Genomic DNA, 20,392 nt, shown 5'->3' with positions numbered 1-20,392 from the left:
GAGACCGTGAAGAGACGGAGGAACTGTACCGCGCTAATAACGCACGAAAGTTCTATGAGAAGTTGAACCGTTCACATAAGGGCCACGTGTCACAGCCCGATATGTGTAAGGACATGAACGGGAACCTTCTTACAAACGAGCGTGAGGTGATCCAAAGGTGGCGGCAGCACTACGAAGAGCACCTGAATGGCGATATGGCAGACAACGGTGGCGGTATGGTAATTAACCAAGGAGCACGTTCCTCCAGGAATTCCTCCGGAAGTTCGTCCATGAATTCCTCCGGAAATTCCTCCAGGAATTCCTCCAGAATACCCTCCAGGAATTCCTCCGGAAGTTCGTCCAGGAATTCCTCAGGAAGTTCCTCCAGGAATTCCTTCGGAAGCTCCTCCAGGAATTCCTCCGGAAGTTCCTCCAGGAATTCCTCCGGAAGTTCCTCCAGGAATTCCTCCGGAAGTTCCTCCAGGAATTCCTCCGGAAGTTCCTCCAGGAATTCCTACGGAAGTTCTTCCAGAAATTCGTCCAGAAGTTCCTCCAGGAATAACTCCGGAAGTTTTTCCAGCAATTCCTCCAGGAATTCTTCCGGAAATTCCTCCAGGAATTCCTCCGAAAGTTCCTCCAGGAATTCCTTCGGAAGTTCCTCCAGGAATTCCTCAGGAAGTTCCTCCAGGAATTTCTCCGGAAGCTTCTCCAGGAATTCCTCCGGTAGTTCCTCCATCTATTCCTCCATGAATTCCTCCGGTAGTTCCTCCATCTATTCCTCCATGAATTCATCCGGAAGTTCCTCAAAGAATTTCTCCGGAAGTTCCTCCAGGAACTCCTGGAGGAATTCCCGGAGGAACTTCCAGAGCAATTTCTGGAGGAACTTCTGAAGGAATTCCTGGAGGAACTTCCGAGGAAATTCCTGGAGGAACTTACGAAGGAATTCCTGGAGGAATTTCCGGAGGAATTCCTTCTTTGTTTTATCTATTTTTTTGGCTTATTTACACCAGCACCACTGTTATTACTCAAATCATTTCCAAAGATTGTGGGGAAACCTTGTACAGAAATCCTCTCACGATATTTTCTAATGTTGTTCTAGAAACGCTCATGTTTTCATTTTCCAAAACCTGCTGGAGTTTGTTCATTTTGATCTCCTCATTGCGTGATTGGTCAGCGCTTCTGATGTTCTCTCGCCGAACCACTGCATGAGTGATAAATTTATTGTTGCCAATTCCTTTTGTTCTACGTTTACGGCAAATTCTAAAACAATTGTAAACTGCATAATGATTAAATAATTTTGGCGACACTGACAGCGTCAATCTCTCTCAGTGTCTGCCTTATTTGGAGAATTTAACTTAAAAGTGGCATTTCAATAATTATCGAATAACCCTGCTCGCATAGCAAGATTACATAAAGATACACATTTTTCTTATATTTATATTGTAATAATATGTGGATTTTTCTCAAAATTGACCCCACAAAATTTCGAAATAAACAGTGGAACGGAACCCAATTTTAATCATCTTTGAAATGCATTGATCAAATTTCGGCGAAAAAATCTTGTTTTATTTTAAAAAATTAAAATGTTTACTCAAGTGCATGATATGCATCGGCCAAAAGTTTGGGTTCATCCGCTATATGGTAAAATAAGTTGGGGTTCACTCTCCGGATATGAGATTTAATTCAATTTTAGCCAAATATTGTCTGAAGTACAGTTCTTGGCGTTGTTTGGAAACTAACTTTCTTCAATGTATATTTTGCCTAAATTTAAACTGGAAAAAAAGGGTGAACCCAAACTTTTGGCCGATGCATACCATGCACTTGAGTAAACATTTTAATTTTTAAAAATAAAACAAGATTTTTTGCCGAAATTTTATCAATGCATCTCAAAGATGATTAAAATTGGGTTCTGTTCCACTGTTTATTTCGAAATTTCGTGGCCTCAATTTTGAAAAAAAAAAAACACATGTCACAATATAAATATAAGAAAAATGTGTATCTTCATGTAATATTTTAGCAAATAAAAAATGAAAATTGTTTGTATAAAAAACATACGGTTGATAAAACGCTTTGTTTTCGCTCATTTTATGTTCGGGACCATATTTTTTCCGCACAGCTGTGTAAAAAAAAAGTTGAAATGCATCATCAGAACCGGTGCCCCCCTCAATTGGGGCTAATTAAAATAAATTTATCACGGGTTGTAGCCCCCGAAACAGTTCATTATCGTAACATCTACCAAAAAAAACGTCTCTAACGGTATGCTTCCTATCGAGACTGTATACAGACATGATAAGTGAGAGATTTTTTCATTCTCGTTTGGATTCAAACCCTGGTAGGGGAAATGACGGCTTTGGCAGGTTTTGTTCTATTATTGTCAGGGGGGTTTTTTACAACTGATTATGCTCAAATTTGGCCTAAACATTCTTTGCATATCAAAGAATATTGTGGCCAAATTTCATAAAATTCGGTCGACAAAAACCCCCTGCCAATAATAGAACAAAACCTGCCAAAGCCGTCTTTTCCCCTAGTTATTAGGTTTTTAAATGAAACTAAGCATGTATATGTAAACCCAGGCTGTTTTAGAAAGTTAATGAACTAAGCTTCCATATTAAATTGGAGTTCGCAGTTGTAACGAGTCTCTAAAATGAAATAAATCAACTTTGTTTTGACGACTCATCTGATACCTGCCATTTGATATTGATTCAAACCATGGTTGGATACCCTAGATCAGAGGTTCCCAAACTGTGGATCACGGTGATGAAACTTGGTCTGTCAGCTGTCCTCGGGAATATGAGAACGTAAAAAGTTACTAAGTTGTTGATTGGTGTGAACAATCTGCGACAGTGAAAGAAGGTTGGATCGATAAACTCGGCTTGCTAGCTTCCATACTTGTGAATACGATCGAGAATTGCTCGAGAACATAAAGGAATATTTTTCTATTAGAGAAGTTGGGTACAAACTAGTGATCGACCTGGGGTGGCATTGTGCATCTCGATTCGAACGTAATTCTATCGAGTCGAACATGTTTGGCATTACGGGTTTCGATTCGATCTCGAAAACGACTCATCGTTCGAGTATGCTTGAGGAGGTACCAGAATAACGAGATGTTTTGGCATTATGGAAACTCGATAGCACACTGAAAAACGACTCAAGTCGAATGAAAAACACTCGTCACCTTTATAGCTTTCGAATGTTGTTCGAGAGTTATTTCTTGCTGAAAGTTTTTAATTATATTTGTTATTATTTCTCTACGGGAAGAGAATAAATGTTTTATTATTGTCTCTTGAGGAAAAGAATGTCTACTTTTATAGTTTCCAGACAATATGCAATCTCTAATTATTCCGAAATCCGCGTAAAAACGACTTCAACTAAAATCGGTTTTTTGAAGTTTTCACGTATTTTTTTATGATTTCGATAAATCGCGTGAAAAATATATGAGGAAAATTTGCGTAAAAAAGTGTATATTAAAAAATCTACGTAAAAATAGAAGAGGTAAATAAAAAAATTTCACATGAGATGACCCAAGTGCATTTAACTAAAACTCATGGAAACATCAAAGTAATTTATTATTGAATCCTTCTTTAGCTTTAAATTATTTAGCTCAAAATTGGATCTGTGGCATACACATCGATTAAACATAAAATTTATAATTTGTGTCGTAACAATATCTCAATTTACAAAACATGTCGTATCGGCATAATGTTTTAATCGGTTGCAACTGCTCAATAAATAATATTGCTTTTTAAAGTCATTGAGCACAATTTGCTTGTTTATAAATTAACTGCCAATTCATGCCCTGAAGGATGCCTTTCCAACAGGCAACATGCTGCACGCAGATGAAATTACTCTTATTCTCTCTGTTTACTCACATTCGCCATGCGCTGAAGGTTGTCTCTCCAGCGGGCGGCATACTAAACACGGAGACAACTATCTCTTATTCTCTCTGTTTACATTTCGTTTGACAGAACATACTCGATTGAACTAGTACAGCACCATTCGAAATCTTGTACTACGACTGAATGAAGTCGAACGAAATACATAATGCCGCAATTTTTTCGAAACGAATCCGAAAACTTACGAATCGAGTGATTCGATTCGAGATGCACAATGTCACCCCTGGTTTCGGCTAAAGGCAGGAGAGATTTACAAAGTCTACAACGTCCCACTATACCAGTTGGTGATTAGTTAGAGACCGGATTGTTGCAGAGGTTCAATAAAATTGAGTTGCCAGATAGCCATGGTATGGCATTGAAGAGACTGGTGTGCCTTGACTGACAGATCGAAGAGCACCAGTCCAAAGGATACGCACATCAAGCCAAAGATCAACCAAGCTGATTCAAAGCGCATCTAAACGACCTCTAAACTATAACGATGGGATGAAGCCATGATACCTCACCCAGGAAGACGCTTATCAGAATGTCTCAGCAACGGGCCTATTCGGCAGAAATCCCACAATCGCGAGGTGATGAGCGCTAATATGACGGGCATTGATAAGAAAAGTATGCTCTGTCAATTAACGCCATTCCTGGATGAAGCAGGCGTAATGAAAGTAGAGGGTCGGATAGGAGCAGCAAAACATCCGTTCAATGGAATGAAGTTCCCCGCCATTCTCTCCAAAGAAAATCGGCGTTACAATACTCACCATAGAGGTCTATGCATAGCATAGCATAGTTACGGTGTACTTCGTAGATTGGACACTAGTGATACTCATGTTTTTCTTTTGAAATCCTTATGCAGATTGCTATCAGAAATCAAGGTGGATGTAGTCCTTGATTTCAATCTATCTAGGATAAAAATCACAAAAGCATGAGGATTACTACTCATGGCCACGCCCATCTTCACCGTAACTTTGGAGGAGAAGGAAATGTTGGTGTAGTACTTACTTAACGAGAGACCCCCGCCTCAGCGACACTCTCATAAGTACCACGGAGTTGGATATTGGGGAAGGTATTCGTTGGGTCCGGATTTGCCTGTAGCTGACAATGTGACCGTGGTAGATCTTACACCGTAACACACCACGCAAAGGTGTCTACCCAGCGTTACGGGGGCAATACTCACCATAGAGGTCTATCATCGGAAACACGCAATTTTGGAAACCGATTGAAATGAGATTCGGCAGAATTATTATGTAAGTCACCTTTGGAAAGTATTTCGGAAAGTAAAGGATGTAAGAGTGCAAGATACGCAAAGCCTCACGCTGAGCGCATGGCAGCAGCAAACTTTTTCCGTTTATTTTCATATTTGAACAGACAGGAGAAAGAAATAAGTTGAAGGTATAGGATAGAAAATGGAAACGGTATGGAATCCACTTCTAGTTCTAGCGATTGCTGGAAAATTAGAAATATAGGGAAAGGAATAAAGTGGAAGAGTGGAACGGGCCTGAGTTGAACCCACGACCTCCTGCATATGAAGCAGAACCGGTAGCCATATTCGGTAGCCATAGCCAAGCCCGTTATTCATCTTATGTAACACGTGGTGGACACGAACCCGCGACGCTGGCTGAATAGTTGAAACAAGATCATCATATTGTCATTGTCGAATATCTTCCGCCATTTCCAAACTGCGGGGTACTATTTTTATTGTTGCGCTGATTCACGGAATACCAAATCAACACGTATTGCCCAATTAATTCGTTATGATAAAGATAGAGGAGGCCAGGAGTAGGATCCGTACGTTTTTGTATGATTGATTTTTAACAACACTCTGCATGGAGATTTCAAAAAGTAAAATATATTTAACAGAATTAGTGTTGCAATTGTTCTCATTTCCGTTTCTTCATGCAACTGAATTTCAAATGAAGATCTTGGTGCAATAATGCGTATCCAGAAAAAAAGTAAACGATAAATAATATCTTCTATTTCTAGATTTATTGCTTATGGTAATTATCCTATAACCGGCACTCAAGTTAGTATTTTAGATGCGTAAAAAGTTATTTAGAAAACGCCACCAAATAATAATAAAAAATTGTTATGTCAGAATGATTTTCCATTTTTTTTGACAGCTCTCGTCAGTTGTGCATCTCGCTTTTCATTCCACGACCACAAAGACTGTGTCTGTTGATTGATTGAATAATCGACTAAATTTCCCCAAATACCAACTAGGATGATTATCCCCAGAATATCTTACCAGTATCCATCTCCCGAGCAACGTATCCGATGTGACGATCCTCCGATCCCTTCGATGGGGCGCTTCTCACGTGGGAGAAACGGCAGTTCTGCGTACGAAAGAAGCCGTGTCTTCCTTCCACTCGCAGAGTTTTAGCAAGGGGAGCACAGATTACGCCGGACGAGGAGACGAGCGCTTTCTGGGCTGGGTCCAGTTAGCCAGACGTGTCTCGCTCCACCGGGGGCCTTTTTACATGTGTGCGAAGTAGTAGAAAACTTGCAGCCGTTTGCCACTAAGAGCCAGTCTACTCGACATACACATAAGAGTTCTTGACAGTACGGTCTGCGATTGTGTATCACGCTAGAATGGCTTGACACTAGCTGCTATTTCAATGTATGGAGACGAACAATTTTCACTTGCGCCCCGTCACTCAAGTGTAGAAATCAAACGACCGAACAACGAAAGGAATATTTTAGACGAAACAACAAAAATGAAAATCACTGATTACGTTATTATCACTTGACTTCTTATCCTTTCTTGTGCCACTTGTTATTATTTATATTCGCCTTTTTCTTCGACTGGTGCACGTAACAAAAAACTACTTCGAAATCATAAACGCTTGAGAGCCCACACTGACACTTGCGACGTATCGTTCGCCCTGTGTATGTTTTTTTCTAATTTCTGTGGCTTGCACACTTAGTATCTAGGTATGAGTATCAACCTTCGCAAAGATTGACGTTTATCTGCGTAAGTATTGGTACTGGCGACCAATATCGCTCATTCACTCACAAACTTATTACTCGATTCGTTTTGCTCCTTTCGTCGTATGTTTTGTTGTTGTTATTTATATCTTCTCTTCTGTATTTTTTTATGTTCAGCACTCGGTGTCTATTTTTCTCCGTTCTTTTCTCACTGACTGCTTCTTCGTTGTCACTTTCGACTTATTTTGCACTTACGATAGGACTTCTCTTTTTACCACTCTCGTTTTATATTCCAACTTTTTTCTACAACCACTCTGCAGTTATAGAACTGGTTGCTCAATCGAGAAAATTATTTTCCAGAAGCTGACGACAGCTTTTTCCCTGTTTTTTCAGTAAAATTTCTGTAAATCCATCAAACTAAAATTATTATATGTGCATTTCAAATAAATCAATGAGTAATCACCATCAATCAGAAACTCAGACAGGCACTGCTTGCACGATCCAATATGTCTTCCGAATTAAGTTCGTCGGATTTTTTCTACTATGCTATTCGGTAATCCATCTTAGACAATGAAGTCAGTTGCCTTATAAACACGAAAACAACACATTGATTGCACGCTGTTGGTCAAGAATTTCACTGCTAATGATAAATAAATTCGTTCTTAACACTGCACTGGCCATGTTCTGCCATAATCAACCATGTGTCTTATCTACCAATGACAACAGTTCGCACCGAAAAGTTACTTTTTTCTGCTGATCACCTAATTGAACTGACGGCTGGCTACCAGTGGTTCGAGGCGCACCAGAGAAGAGTTGCCAACGAAAGGAAAACCCGACTAGGAAGGCACTCCAAAGCGAACCCGCGCACACATCGTTGCAATGCCATACACTCTACAATACTAAATTGGCATTTTTACACATCGCCACTGCTGCAGCACATACGAAATCGTAGCTGTTAGCAAGCAGACAGAACCGGAGAACACGCATCATCCATTGCAGTGGCAAGATAGGTAACTCTGCACTCGATTCTCAGTGCTGCCAGTCTACCAAGCTAATACAATTATCTTGCATATTAGACCTTAATCATCTCACTATTTGTAGATATATAATAAAGAAATATTGTTTCAACATTATCAAATATAATCAATTTTCTTATCCTTCTTTCTTCATTGCCTCTACTTTTCAACTGGAACTTGACCTTTCAACATCTGTTCTATTAGCTTAGCATTTTTAGTTAATAATTCAAAGCTTCTATAGCCCGCCAATTGCGTAAATATGTATCTTGTGTGGCAACTACAATAGATACTTTTATGCCCAGGGAATTGAGAGTGTTGCCGGTCCGAGAATCCAACACGCCATCTCCGGATTGGCAATCCTACGGCTTTGCTTGCTATGCTCGCTGGAAACCCAACTAGAATGAATGTCGTTTCTAAATTATAAGCAAAGGATTCAAACACAAGCTGATCTTTGGGTTGATCCCATTCCTGTACATGCTGTACATCTTTCATTTAATCAGCATGGACTTGCAACTAACATAACGCATGGCGTTAAAAATTTGTGTGGTGGAAGGCATCTATTGTAAAACTCTTAAAAATTCGAATTCTCAATTCAAAAAAAAAATGCTAGTAGAAAGTGGAAAGTGGAAAGCTAGTGGAAAGCAAGCAAGTTTATATTGAAATGTAGTGTCATAGTAGAAGAATAAATCTCTCGCAATTGAAGAAGCTTTTCACAATTTGATATATCTGATCAAAACAAAATAGGAAAAACCTGTGACGGGACTTGCAAAGAGGAAAAAATTTAACTTCAGCTGCTGCCAGTCAACTACTGTTACGAACTGTCAGGTGCAGCCAGCAGCTTTTTGTGTGAAAGTATTGGTATCTCAAATAAAATTTTCCGCATGATTTTTGTTTTACGAAGACTTTTTCACTTTAACGAGTATTCCAAATCATCCGTTTAGCTTATTTCTTCTTCTTCTTATTGGCATTACATCCCCACACTGGGACAGAGCCGTCTCGCAGCTTAGTGTTCATTAAGCACTTCCACAGTTATTAACTGTGAGGTTTCTAAGCCAGATTACCATTTTTGCATTCGTATATCATGAGGCTAACACGACGATACTTTTACGCCCAGGGAAGTTGAGACAATTTCCAATCCGAAAATTGCCTAGACCGGCACCGGGAATCGAACCCAGCCACCCTCAGCATGGTCTTGCTTTGTAGCCGCGCGTCTTACCGCACGGCCAAGGAGGGCCCTAAGGAGGGAGTTTAGCTTATTAATAATCAGTTATAAACGTGTGTTTTGTTCCCGGTATAAAAACCCTTATAAAAATGAATTAAATAATTCGTGAATTGGATAAACTTTTATTGTGCTCAGAAGAGTGCACCGGGGGCTTAGGTGAAACAGTCAAGGAAACAGTTGAAACTCGATGGTCAACTGTAATGAAAAGAAGAACAAGAGGAAAGAAGCAGCGTCTTTGCAGGTCTCGTCTTAGGGAAAAACATCATCCACCAACAAGCTAGGAAAAAACTCCTCGTTGTCGTTGATTTAGGGCCGATGCCCACGTAGCGTTTTTTCAAGCTCTGTGCACGCCACGTCCACGCAAGGTACCCAGCATCAAATGTAGCCGTTCATACGTAGGAGTGTGCATTACTCCATTGATGCTGGGTACCTTGCGTGGACGCGGTGTGCACGCAGCTAAAAAACCGCAACGTGGACATCGGCCCTTATCGTTGGAGTCAAGATTTGTGTTCGCCCAGCTGTGTAGAGCAATTTAAAATATTTCATAAGTTTCGGTACCCCTCTCATATGTAGCAATTTTAAAGGAATTTATTATGTACTAAATCATCCCTTATTTTTCACGGTGAACAAAAAATAAACACAATTTATTCTGCTTGACGTTTCGATCTACTGCTTTACCTCGACCATCTTCGGACGCTTTTTTATTTTTTTAAATTCAAAAATTTAACAAAGAAAAATAAACATAAATTAGTTTACAATCATTTGGAACAAAACTTCACATTTGAACAAAACACTTTTTTCCCACCACAACTCACATATCGATCACCGCAACGATTACCACCTCGCTTTCTGCTGGGTGCTTACCAGTTAGTTACCACTGGCAAGTGGAGTTGCAGCTATGGTGTTTGTCGTTTATCTTTCTCACTTCGTCGTCATTCGTCAAATTTCGTAGCTTAACCACTAACGCATTGTAGTCAGTATTAAACATTCCACACTGTCGCTGGTGCTTGATCGTGTTGTGTCTCCCGCCAACTTGATATGGAATATCTCCGCCGTCATCCTGCTGTCCTGGTAGTCGATGCGTTCAATTATTTTAAGTTTTGTCGAAGTTAAAATTGTGCCTGTCAAACAGCGTATGTTGTAAACCGTCTAAGACGAATTAAGTACTGTCCATTTAATTCCACTAGTTAATTTTCGTTATCTTTGCAGATACGTATTTCGACCACAACTGTGTGGTCGTCTTCAGTGTCTTGTACTTGACTCGACTTATGCGTATGTTGTGTTAATCCCGTACGATTGTCCTATCGCTTTACGTCATTCTTGTGTTTGCTTATTCCTGTGTCCAATTTTTTTTCCAGTTCAGGATGATGAATCCGTTCATTTTTGTATCAATTTGCGAAAAATGTGTCTTACTGCATGCTACATGTAAGCAGGGATTGAACTTATCATTTCATTATCATTTAGTATTCAGCCAATAACTCATTCCAGAGGCGGAATTACGAAAAGTGTTGTATGGCAGACTTCTAGCGCTTATTCCCCTCTACAACTTTGTCTAAGGGTACATTACTCTATGTCCAATATTCACCGCGGGAAACGCTAGTATCATTTTATATACTAAATGATAATAACACTTATTATCATTTAGTATATTAAGTGTTCTTAGCGTTTCACGCTGTTAATATTAGACATATAGTAATGTACCCTTAGACAAAGTTGTAGAGGGGAAGCAGCGCTAGAAGTCCGCCATACAACACTTTTTGGAATTCCGCTTCTGGAATGAGTTATTGGCTGAATACTAAATGATAATGAAATGATAAGTTCAATCCCTGCATGTAAGTAGTCTATACAGAGATGATAAGTAAGATTTTTTCATTTATATCTGAATTCAATATCCCTGCTTACCGCAAATGATTAGCTTGAGCTTGATTGACTGCTCGTAGTTGCTACTCCATTATGACCAGATCAGCTGTTCTTGTACAGGGAACCAACAGATGTTTGCTTGGGACTAGCACACATCTTCAATGTACAAGTACTGGTGATCTCATTTGTTAGCTCATACTGGCGCCTGCCACGTCAGAATGCAAGTCAATGTAGGGAAGGGGGAGGAAATGATGATGCAATCACTCGCCCACTGCAAGCCGAATATACCTCTGCACTTGCCACGAGTTCATGCGGAATTTGTTGGAATTTCTGGGTTAGGTTGGAGAGGCAGAGGTCCGTCTTGGTTAACGAGCTGCCAATGTGATAGATAGGAGAAGGTAACTGATGGAATTTCTAATTGGATGTAGGAAACGAGCTCTATAGTTCATTTCCAATTCTAGCAGATTACTGTTAGAATACTCAAGTTGAAGGTATAGGAATAGTAATGGAAACGGTATGGAAGTCCATTTCCAGTTCTAGCGATTGCTAGAACATGAGAAATAAAGAGAAAGATACAAAGTAGGAGAATGGAACGGACCTGGGATTGAACCCACGACCTCCTGCGTATGAGGCAGAAGCAGTAGCCATATGACTACCAAGGCCGCTTCCCTGCTTACCGCAAATGATTAGCAGAAAAACGAGTTGGAAGCTATCAGTCTTCTATGGCTTTGAGCTACATCATTCTATGCTGTTTGTGCTGCCTACGAACCAAAACAATAATTGCTGTGACACAGCTGGTACGAGACTTTCACACATACAGTATGCGGTAAGGAAGATTAGTTAAAAATATCGTACCTTTTTTCGGCGAACTGTCCTGATTTGATCTGTGCATAAAATTAGGCCAGATAAATCGTAAATGTTTTACATAACTAGCCTGGTGCTGGGAATTTGGTTTCATCAGTACTCGCTAAGCTGCGGAGGACGACGGAGGTCCTTCGTAGCTTATTAGGGAAAACACCTGTCTAGCGTACTGGTTTCGTACCACTCCGAAGGGAGTGGTTATCGTCCAATACTTTTTCCGAACAGAGTAATTAATTTCCACTCCGGTTTGCTAAATAGGCAATTAACTTTGAATGAACTGAAATAATGCGATTTTTCCCCATTTTAAGACTCTTAGGCCGGTCCCAATGCTGAAGTTGCAGTTTCAGTTTGGTACTGCTTGATGTTATAAAATTTATAACTGTCAAAATAGAACTACAACTTGGTGCCCGCAACGCAGAGTTGTTAACGAAATGCAACTTGGTTTTATTTTTTCATAAAATAAAAATTATACAAACTAACATTTTTCGCGGTAGTTTTTACCTCGCATACGAACAACAATGAGTTTGTCAATCATCTCAAACAAACAAACACAATTAAATAAATTTGAAACTCAGTTTCATTCAAGTTTCAAATCAGGTTTTATTTGCAACAAACCAGTCGAGCAGTTACAAATCAGTTTCAAAAAGTGCTCGAAAAATAAAACTGCAACTCTGCGTTGCGAACTGCTAGTTTCAGTTCTAGTTTGATTTCCAAACACGCCATACAAAACCCAACAGCATTGCGACCGGCCATGAAAAAATTTCGTCGTACATATATGGAGAGAACCCCCAGCGCCGGACACCTCTCAATAATAGACATTTCTCAAAACGACACTTGTAGAGGTTTTATCCACCGTCTCCTTCTTCTTCAATGGCACTACATTCCAACTAAAACTTGGCCTGCTTTTCAACTATTAGCATTTCTTCAGATATTAATTATTGAATCTTATCTATGCCCGCCATGAGTATGTATCTTGTGTGGCATGTACAATGGATACACTATGCCCATACAGTGACTATAATAACAGTGTCGTCAAGTGTCAGAATTGGAACAGAATCGTCTGTCATTTCCATACAAATGCGCGTTCCAAACGAGCAGGAGACCTGTCAAACGTAACACATGACGTTACTCTTCTTATAGGACTCTATATGCCCATGGAGTCGAGAATGTTTCCCACCAGGAAACATTCTAGACGCAACCGAGAATCGAACTCGCCATCTTTTCGCTTTACTTTATTTTTCGCTTTACTTTAGAAGGTTTTTTTTCGCTTTACTTTAGAAGGTTTGAAAGTTCTGAATGTAATGAGCTTAAAAAATCACAAAAATAAAGATAAAAAAGAAAGTATGAATCAACAATAATAAAATTAATCGAATGCATTCTGATCACGTGGAGATGGTCCATATTAGCTATATTTGAATAACAATCATGATTTGTTAGATTTTTAATGTAATTGTGGTCCAAAATAGATTTCTGTATCCGGTAGCTGTCCGGGTCCGGGCAGTAAGATTTTTCATTTGTTCAAAACGTAATTATTTACACCTGTTTTGTTAAACTTACTTCAACTCAAATGTTTCTTCTTTCTAAGCTATCGGAAAGCCATAGGAATAATCAGAAAAAATAGAAAATGTCTTTGAAAACCGGTGGAATCTGGAGTAGGATGTAAATAATTTAGCTGGAGAGTCAAACAAGCAATGAATAATGTCTTTACTCATATTAAAGCAACTTGGTCATATTTGCAGTGAACAGTGAAAATATTCACTAAATTTCATCATCGAAATACATCGTCGAAAAACTGAATCATAAATGATCATTTTTTGTGTATATGGTATACAAGTAAACATAATCCGAATAAAGTGATTTTTTTGTTATATGGCTTATGTGTCCGGCACTGGGAGATCTTCCCTACCTTAATAAACTGTGTTACCTTCATATATTTTTGTCGCTTTTTAATTTTAATAACATTAATACAATGATAAATTGTTTGCTTAAACAAATTTCCACCAATCGTAAATATTTTTTTTAATTATAAACTCAAACCGAACACAAAACAAAAACATGCTTACTGGCAGCACTGGACGCATTTTCTCTCATTTTTACCAATCCATCCACTCACGGGCGCTCAATTAATGCATGTATTCATGAGCGACCTTCACCAGCGCGCAACCAACACACTTGTAGCCATATGTCAAAACTTAGCACTGTCCCTTTCGCTCTGTTGTTAGCAAACGTTCTTTCTTTATTACACCACAGTTCCACCGTCCGTTCATGGGATTCGGATTCCCGGACACCACTTTCCAAAACTGTGGGGAGGCACGTTTTCAGCAGCCAGCCAACTTTTTCGCCAACCCCCTTTCGATACGATATGTCACATCCGGAAGATTTTTCCGGTTTTCCATTTTCTTTACCTTCTCGGAAGATTTTCACTTATCTTCTAGCACTGAGTGTCCTATTTTGCACTGTCACGGGATGCGCGAAGAAAATCGAAAATATCAACGTAAGAAAATCTGCTCTTTTACGCGACGTCGGCTCGAAGAAAGATGTCCTCCTTCTCGAACTTTACTCACCGAGCGGAGAAAAAAATAGCCAGCACTTCGCGTCGCGATCCGGAATCGATCGGATAACACCCGCACTGTATCCGCCGCGGCCACCGGAAGTCGCTAATGTCCACTGAAATAGGTTCACCGCACTTGCACCGATAGGAAATTTCGATTTTAGCTGCTACTTGCTGCTAGTTGGCCTGAACGAACTGCCTGGACTTCGAAATCACCACACGACGAGACAAAAATCACCAAAATGGCCGCGCGCAGAACACTCACTCGCTGTTTCGAACAGGACAGCGGAATGACTTTTACCTCGGTGCACTCACTCATGCACGGCCACGGCATCATGCAAAACGACTAGCCGGCCAGTGTTACCGATGATTTATATAAATCACAAAACACAAATTATAACATGAAAAATGGAATTTTTCAAATTTTGATGAAGGAAATTGAAATTATACCTATTCTTTTGGCGAATAAAGGTTGCATGAAGAAAAAGAAGCAGAAAGATTATATTTTTTTGAAAATAATTGCATAAGAAAACATACAGACAAATTTTTGCAACTTTTTTCAAAAATTCTAGAAGCAATTGATTAAAACGGTTATCAGTGCGAGATTGGACTTTTCTTAGACTGTTGTATGGAGTGCAATATCACAAAATAAAATTCAAAATCGGAATGATGTCTATGTCTGAAACTCGATTTTCTATATGCACAACATTTTTGATAGTATCGAGGAATCAAATCGCACCGAAAGGAGTGTGATTACCCTCCAACAGAGCATTAGTGATTAATCATAGATTTAATCATGATTAATGAATAATGGGTTATTTAATCATTATTTGTTAATCATAATCATACAAAAAATACGATTTAATCATTAATCACTAATCGTTAAAAATAGAATTTTACATTTAATCATTAATCACTAATCATAATCATTTGTTTTGAGTTTATTGAATAATCATCAATTTTAATCATTTCAGAGGTGAACTAGCCAAGAGTTGAAAGCCTCTTTAATAAAGAAGAAAAAAAAATTAATCATTGCATACATCGCTTTTATTCATTAATCTTTAATCATAATCATATAATTTTTATACCTTTTGATAACCCGATTTGAAAGAATTGTTTGTTTATTGAGCACTATGCATATTATTAATTATGATTATTCATAATCATTAATCATTAATCATATCGATCGTTAATCATTAATCATTAATCATATGTGTCAACTTTTAATCACGATCGGTAATCATTAATCACACTCCAAACGTTATATTCATTAATCATTGTCAAAAATTAATTTAATCGTTAATTATAATCATTAATCATTGTCAAAAACGAATAAATTATTATTCATAATCTTTAATCATAAAGTTGAATTAACAAAATAACATGATTAACATAACAAATTTAATCATTCATTGAAAGCTTTATTCATTAACGCTCTGCCCTCTAATACCTTTACCGAACTAAATCCATCACATGTTGTGCATATGCATAATCGAGTTTCAGACATAGTAATTAATTTCTACACCGGGTGGCTAAATACCCGGAATATAGGCAATTAACTTTAAAAGAATCGAAATTATGTGTTTATTATTAGTAGATATTATACGAAAAGTCCAACCCCGTACTTCCAAAAAAAAATGTTGATGATCAAATTTTGTATCCACTTTCGCACTATACGTAATTCAATTTGCGGTCGTATCTTTGATACAACCCTCTACACGGTGCGCTGGTAGACCGTTATTATAAAATAAAAATGTCCATCAAAACCAAATACAGGGCTCGATTCTTGTGGTAATTCTGCACCTCTGGACCAATTTTTAAAAAAAATTCCTAGAAGGAATCTCGAGAAATCTTCTTTTTTTTTTCAAGTATCATTTTCCGGCTTCTTCTTCTTCATGCAACCTTTATTCGCCAATTACAAGTCGTAAAATATATGCAGAGTGGCTTAATACCCGGAATATAGGCAATTAACTTTAAAGGAATCGAAATTATGTGCTTATTATTAGTAGATATTATACGAAAAGTCCAACCCCGTACTTCCAAAAAAAAATGTAGATGATCAAATTTTATATCCACTTTCGCACTATACGTAATTCAATTTGCGGTCGTATCTTTGATACAACCCTCTACACGGTGCGCCGGTAGACCGTTATTATAAAATAAAAATGGCCATCAAAACTAAAAACAGGGCTCGATTCTTGTGGTACATAATTCTGCACCTCCGGACCAATTTAAAAAAAATCCTAAAAGGAATCTCAAGAAATCTTCTTTTTTTTAAGTATCATTTTCCGGCTTCTTCTTCTTCATGCAACCTTTATTCGCCAATTACAAGTCGTCTATCCAAAGTTTGGCACCTGTCGTTTTATCTGGATGATTTTATTGCATTTCAAATTAACTCAAGGGTATTTACGTTGAGAACAGTTTTTGCGACACTGACTATGACATTTACACTGCATGTTTATTTATTTATAATCAGACTAAGGCCGAAGTGGCCTGTGCGGTATATAAGAGTCTTCTCCATTCGGCTCGGTCCATGGCTACACGTCGCCAACCACGCAGTCTACGGAGGGTCCGCAAGTCATCTTCCACCTGATCGATCCACCTTGCCCGCTGCGCACCTCGCCTTCTTGTGCCCGTCGGATCGTTGTCGAGAACCATTTTCACCGGGTTACTGTCCGACATTCTGGCTACGTGCCCGGCCCATCGCAGTCGTCCGATTTTCGCGGTGTGAACGATGGATGGTTCTCCCAACAGCTGATGCAATTCGTGGTTCATTCGCCTCCTCCACGTACCGTCCGCCATCTGCACCCACCATAGATGGTACGCAGCACTTTCCTTTCGAAAACTCCAAGTGCGCGTTGGTCCTCCACGAGCATCGTCCAGGTCTCGTGTCCGTAGAGGACTACCGGTCTAATTAGCGTTTTGTAGATTGTCAGTTTGGTACGGCGGCGAACTCTATTCGATCGGAGCGTCTTGCGGAGTCCAAAGTACGTACGATTTCCAGCCACTATGCGTCTCCGAATTTCTCTGCTGGTGTCATTTTCGGCAGTCACCAGTGAGCCCAAGTACACAAATTCTTCTACCACCTCGATTTCGTCACCACCGATGCAAACTCGCGGTGGGTGGCTCACCACATTGTCTTCTCTTGAACCTCTTCCTATCATGTACTTCGTCTTCGACGTGTTGATGACTAGTCCGATCCGCTTAGCTTCCCTCTTCAGTCTGATGTAGGCTTCCTCCATCTTCTCAAAGTTACGTGCCATAATATCTATGTCGTCGGCGAAACCAAATAGCTGGACGGACTTATTGAAAATCGTACCACTCGTGTCAATCCCTGCTCTTCGTATTACCCTTCCAAAGCGATGTTGAATAGCAAACACGAAAGACCATCACCTTGCCGTAACCCTCTGCGGGTTTCGAAGGGACTCGAGAATGCCCCTGAAACTCGAACTACGCACATCACCCGATCCATCGTCGCTTTGATCAACCGTATCAGTTTATCCGGAAAACCGTGTTCGTGCATTAGCTGCCATAGCTGGTCCCGATCGATTGTATCATATGCGGCTTTGAAGTCGATGAATAGATGATGTGTGGGCACGTTGTATTCGCGGCATTTCTGCAGTTTACACTGCATGTGGCTGAAGCCTATTTCAGAATTGAAGAGATGAAATTTGTAACTATAAATTCTTTTTTGCAATTCCTGATCATGATACCTGGTTATTTGTGTGATAAAACGTACAACTCGTGCTGAAAAAATCATCTTTTTGCAACTAGTTGCACAAACTACTATTAAAACATGTGACAGCACCCAACAAAACACATAATGAAATAAATGAGCACATATGGCTGCACTGCATATATTTCACAACACTTCGGTTTTGCGGGTGAGCCGGGTTAGTGAGTGCCCCAGAAAAGAGACAAATGCATATACTCGTGCGTATGCAAATCTGCTTGCTTGAGGGAGATAGCGGTTTCTAGAGTGTTTATTGCTGATGATTGACCATCATCGTCATTGAACTTTCGATGGTGACATGCTGGTCGGAACTGTTGATAAATTCAAATTGAACGTTTATAGGGGACTTAAGACCAAATGGACACCCTATACAATTGCATAATTTATATAATACAAAACAATTCAGTATACGTAATAATACATTTAATACAACAAAGCATTCTACCTCTACGAAAATTATTACGTCAGTTCTGGGCCTCTGGAAATAGTAGAAAAACATGTGGTGAATTTAAAATTCACCACGGGATCAATTGTAGAAACAACTTCCCAATGATTTTAGTTGAATAATTTTTGGACAAACTGCGCCTTTTACACAATTGACCTTTCCCGTCAAAAATTTTTATTCGTTAATCGATTTTTTGGCATATTTGAGGTCAACTTTCCTCAAGAACCCATATTTTTGACGCCTCTAAGTATTTTTAAAATTTAAAACAAAAATCGAAAAAGCCCGATTTTGAACAAACATCGGGTGAATTATACAGGCCGATTCACACGTGCAGCACTTTTTTGGTTTTTGTTTTCGATTTTAGAAATAGTGAGAGGCTTAAAAAAATATGGGTTCTTGGGGAAAGTTGACCTAAGAATCGACTGAGATAGTAAAACGAGATACAATTTTTGACTAGAAAGGTCAATTCTAAAAAAAAAACATCAAACATCGGTTAGGGGTCGTACACTTATTACGTAAGCATTTTTTCTAGGTTTTTCGACCCCCCTCCCCCCATATAAGATTTTTTTCATACAAATGATTTTTTATTTATATGAAGCGTAAGATAAACTGCACCACCCCCCTCCCCCCATAAGTGCTAACGTAATATGTGTACGGCCCCTTAACTGTTATTGAACAAATTGGAACCGAATATTTTGATTTCTTCATTTTACGTTTTTCAATGTTTTTTTTTACGTTTCAATGTTTTTTGGCAAAACCTGGGTGGTGCGAATAGAATCGATTTGGTTGTCAAACTGAAGCCAAACTTTTCTATTGTGCCGGAGCCAAACATTGAAGATTGTGGTTATGTTCGTTTCAGATCCTATATTGAGAAGTATTGTTATTATTTGGGAAAAAAATAAAAATAAACTTAGATTGAGTTTTTTATTCTTTGTAACAAATGTTTTCACATTATATTTCGAGTGGAAAATTAGTAGGAATGCAATTAAAAAGCACTCGTTACTAATTTTCACGAGATACAACAGCTGATTGGAGCAGGAATGTATGTAAACCATCGTAAAGTCATGTAGAGTCTCGCGCATTTATGCGCCCTCATGCAGCGTGGAAAGAGAAATTCGAAGAGCGGGAAATTTTTGACAGCCAAGCAACTGCAAAATAATTTTGCTTATGGAATTGATTTCAAAACATCCCTCTACTCGCTTGAGAGCAAAAAAGCGGCTCTATCCGCAGTACCCAGGGCAAAACTATTAAGGTCACTCCTGACGGAATCCAAGTTCCAAAGTGCTCGCGTTTTCGGGGGCACACCACTCGATTCAGAGGCGGCGCACAACTGTCATTTTTGTTGATTTAGCTTTGCTGCGTCGCAGCATGCATGAAATAATAAAAATGACAGTTATGCGTTGCTTCCGTATCGAGTGGTGTGCCCCCGAAAACGCGAGCACTTTTAAACTTGGATTCCGTCAGGAGTGACCTTAACGCCTTGGGGCACTTCCTATTCGAAAACTGCAAGCGCAGTGAACATAAGTCATTCACGATTCGTTGGGTTGGGCCACTCCTTCACCCAAGCTGGGTGCTACGTATTGTAGATCTATACTACGTATATAGAGTAGAGTGGGGCGTCATAATCATTTTTTCAAATCAATGGTTTTTCGAAGCCATTCTGGGTCCTGAACAACTGTGCAAAATTTGGGACCGATTGGTTGCTTCCTCGCTTTCCGCATCGCGTTTGAAGTTTGTATGGAAATTAGTATGGGAGAACGTATATTTTTGCATTTCTACTACTAGAGGTTTCAGTTCATCGTAAACCAAGTGGCACATTGCGTTAAAGTATAATCCAAAGGATGCCGAAAAACTTTGCTGAAGAAGGCACGTTGCTGGAACGTCCACGAAAAAAGTTATAACGCTTCGAAGATTGGGTG

The 20,392-nt window shown here is 39.2% G+C and overlaps 1 protein-coding gene across 6 annotated transcripts in view; it reads right to left on the bottom strand.

Annotated features, from left to right (window-relative positions):
* Positions 1–20,392, bottom strand: part of LOC134210815 (la-related protein Larp4B) — a 121,690-nt gene that overhangs the window by 72,385 nt on the left and 28,913 nt on the right. The window contains exons 1-3 of one of the 6 annotated variants that reach the window (XM_062687115.1): positions 14,150–14,569; positions 7,249–7,425; positions 6,106–7,186 (exon numbers count right to left, since the gene is read on the bottom strand). The exons of 1 other annotated variant lie outside the window; for it this stretch is intronic. In XM_062687115.1, coding sequence (XP_062543099.1) covers positions 6,106–6,115 — 10 coding nt within the window. In that variant the 5' untranslated portion in view covers positions 6,116–7,186; positions 7,249–7,425; positions 14,150–14,569. Of the gene's footprint in view, positions 1–6,105; positions 7,203–7,248; positions 7,426–14,149; positions 14,570–20,392 lie in introns of those variants that run through there. 4 more of the 6 variants (XM_062687118.1, XM_062687114.1, XM_062687117.1 and 1 more) reach the window with 4 other exon arrangements.

This window comes from Armigeres subalbatus, chromosome 2 (genome assembly GCF_024139115.2).
Source record: "Armigeres subalbatus isolate Guangzhou_Male chromosome 2, GZ_Asu_2, whole genome shotgun sequence".
Lineage (NCBI taxonomy): Eukaryota > Metazoa > Arthropoda > Insecta > Diptera > Culicidae > Armigeres > Armigeres subalbatus.
This window is presented reverse-complemented; position numbering and strand designations above follow the sequence as displayed.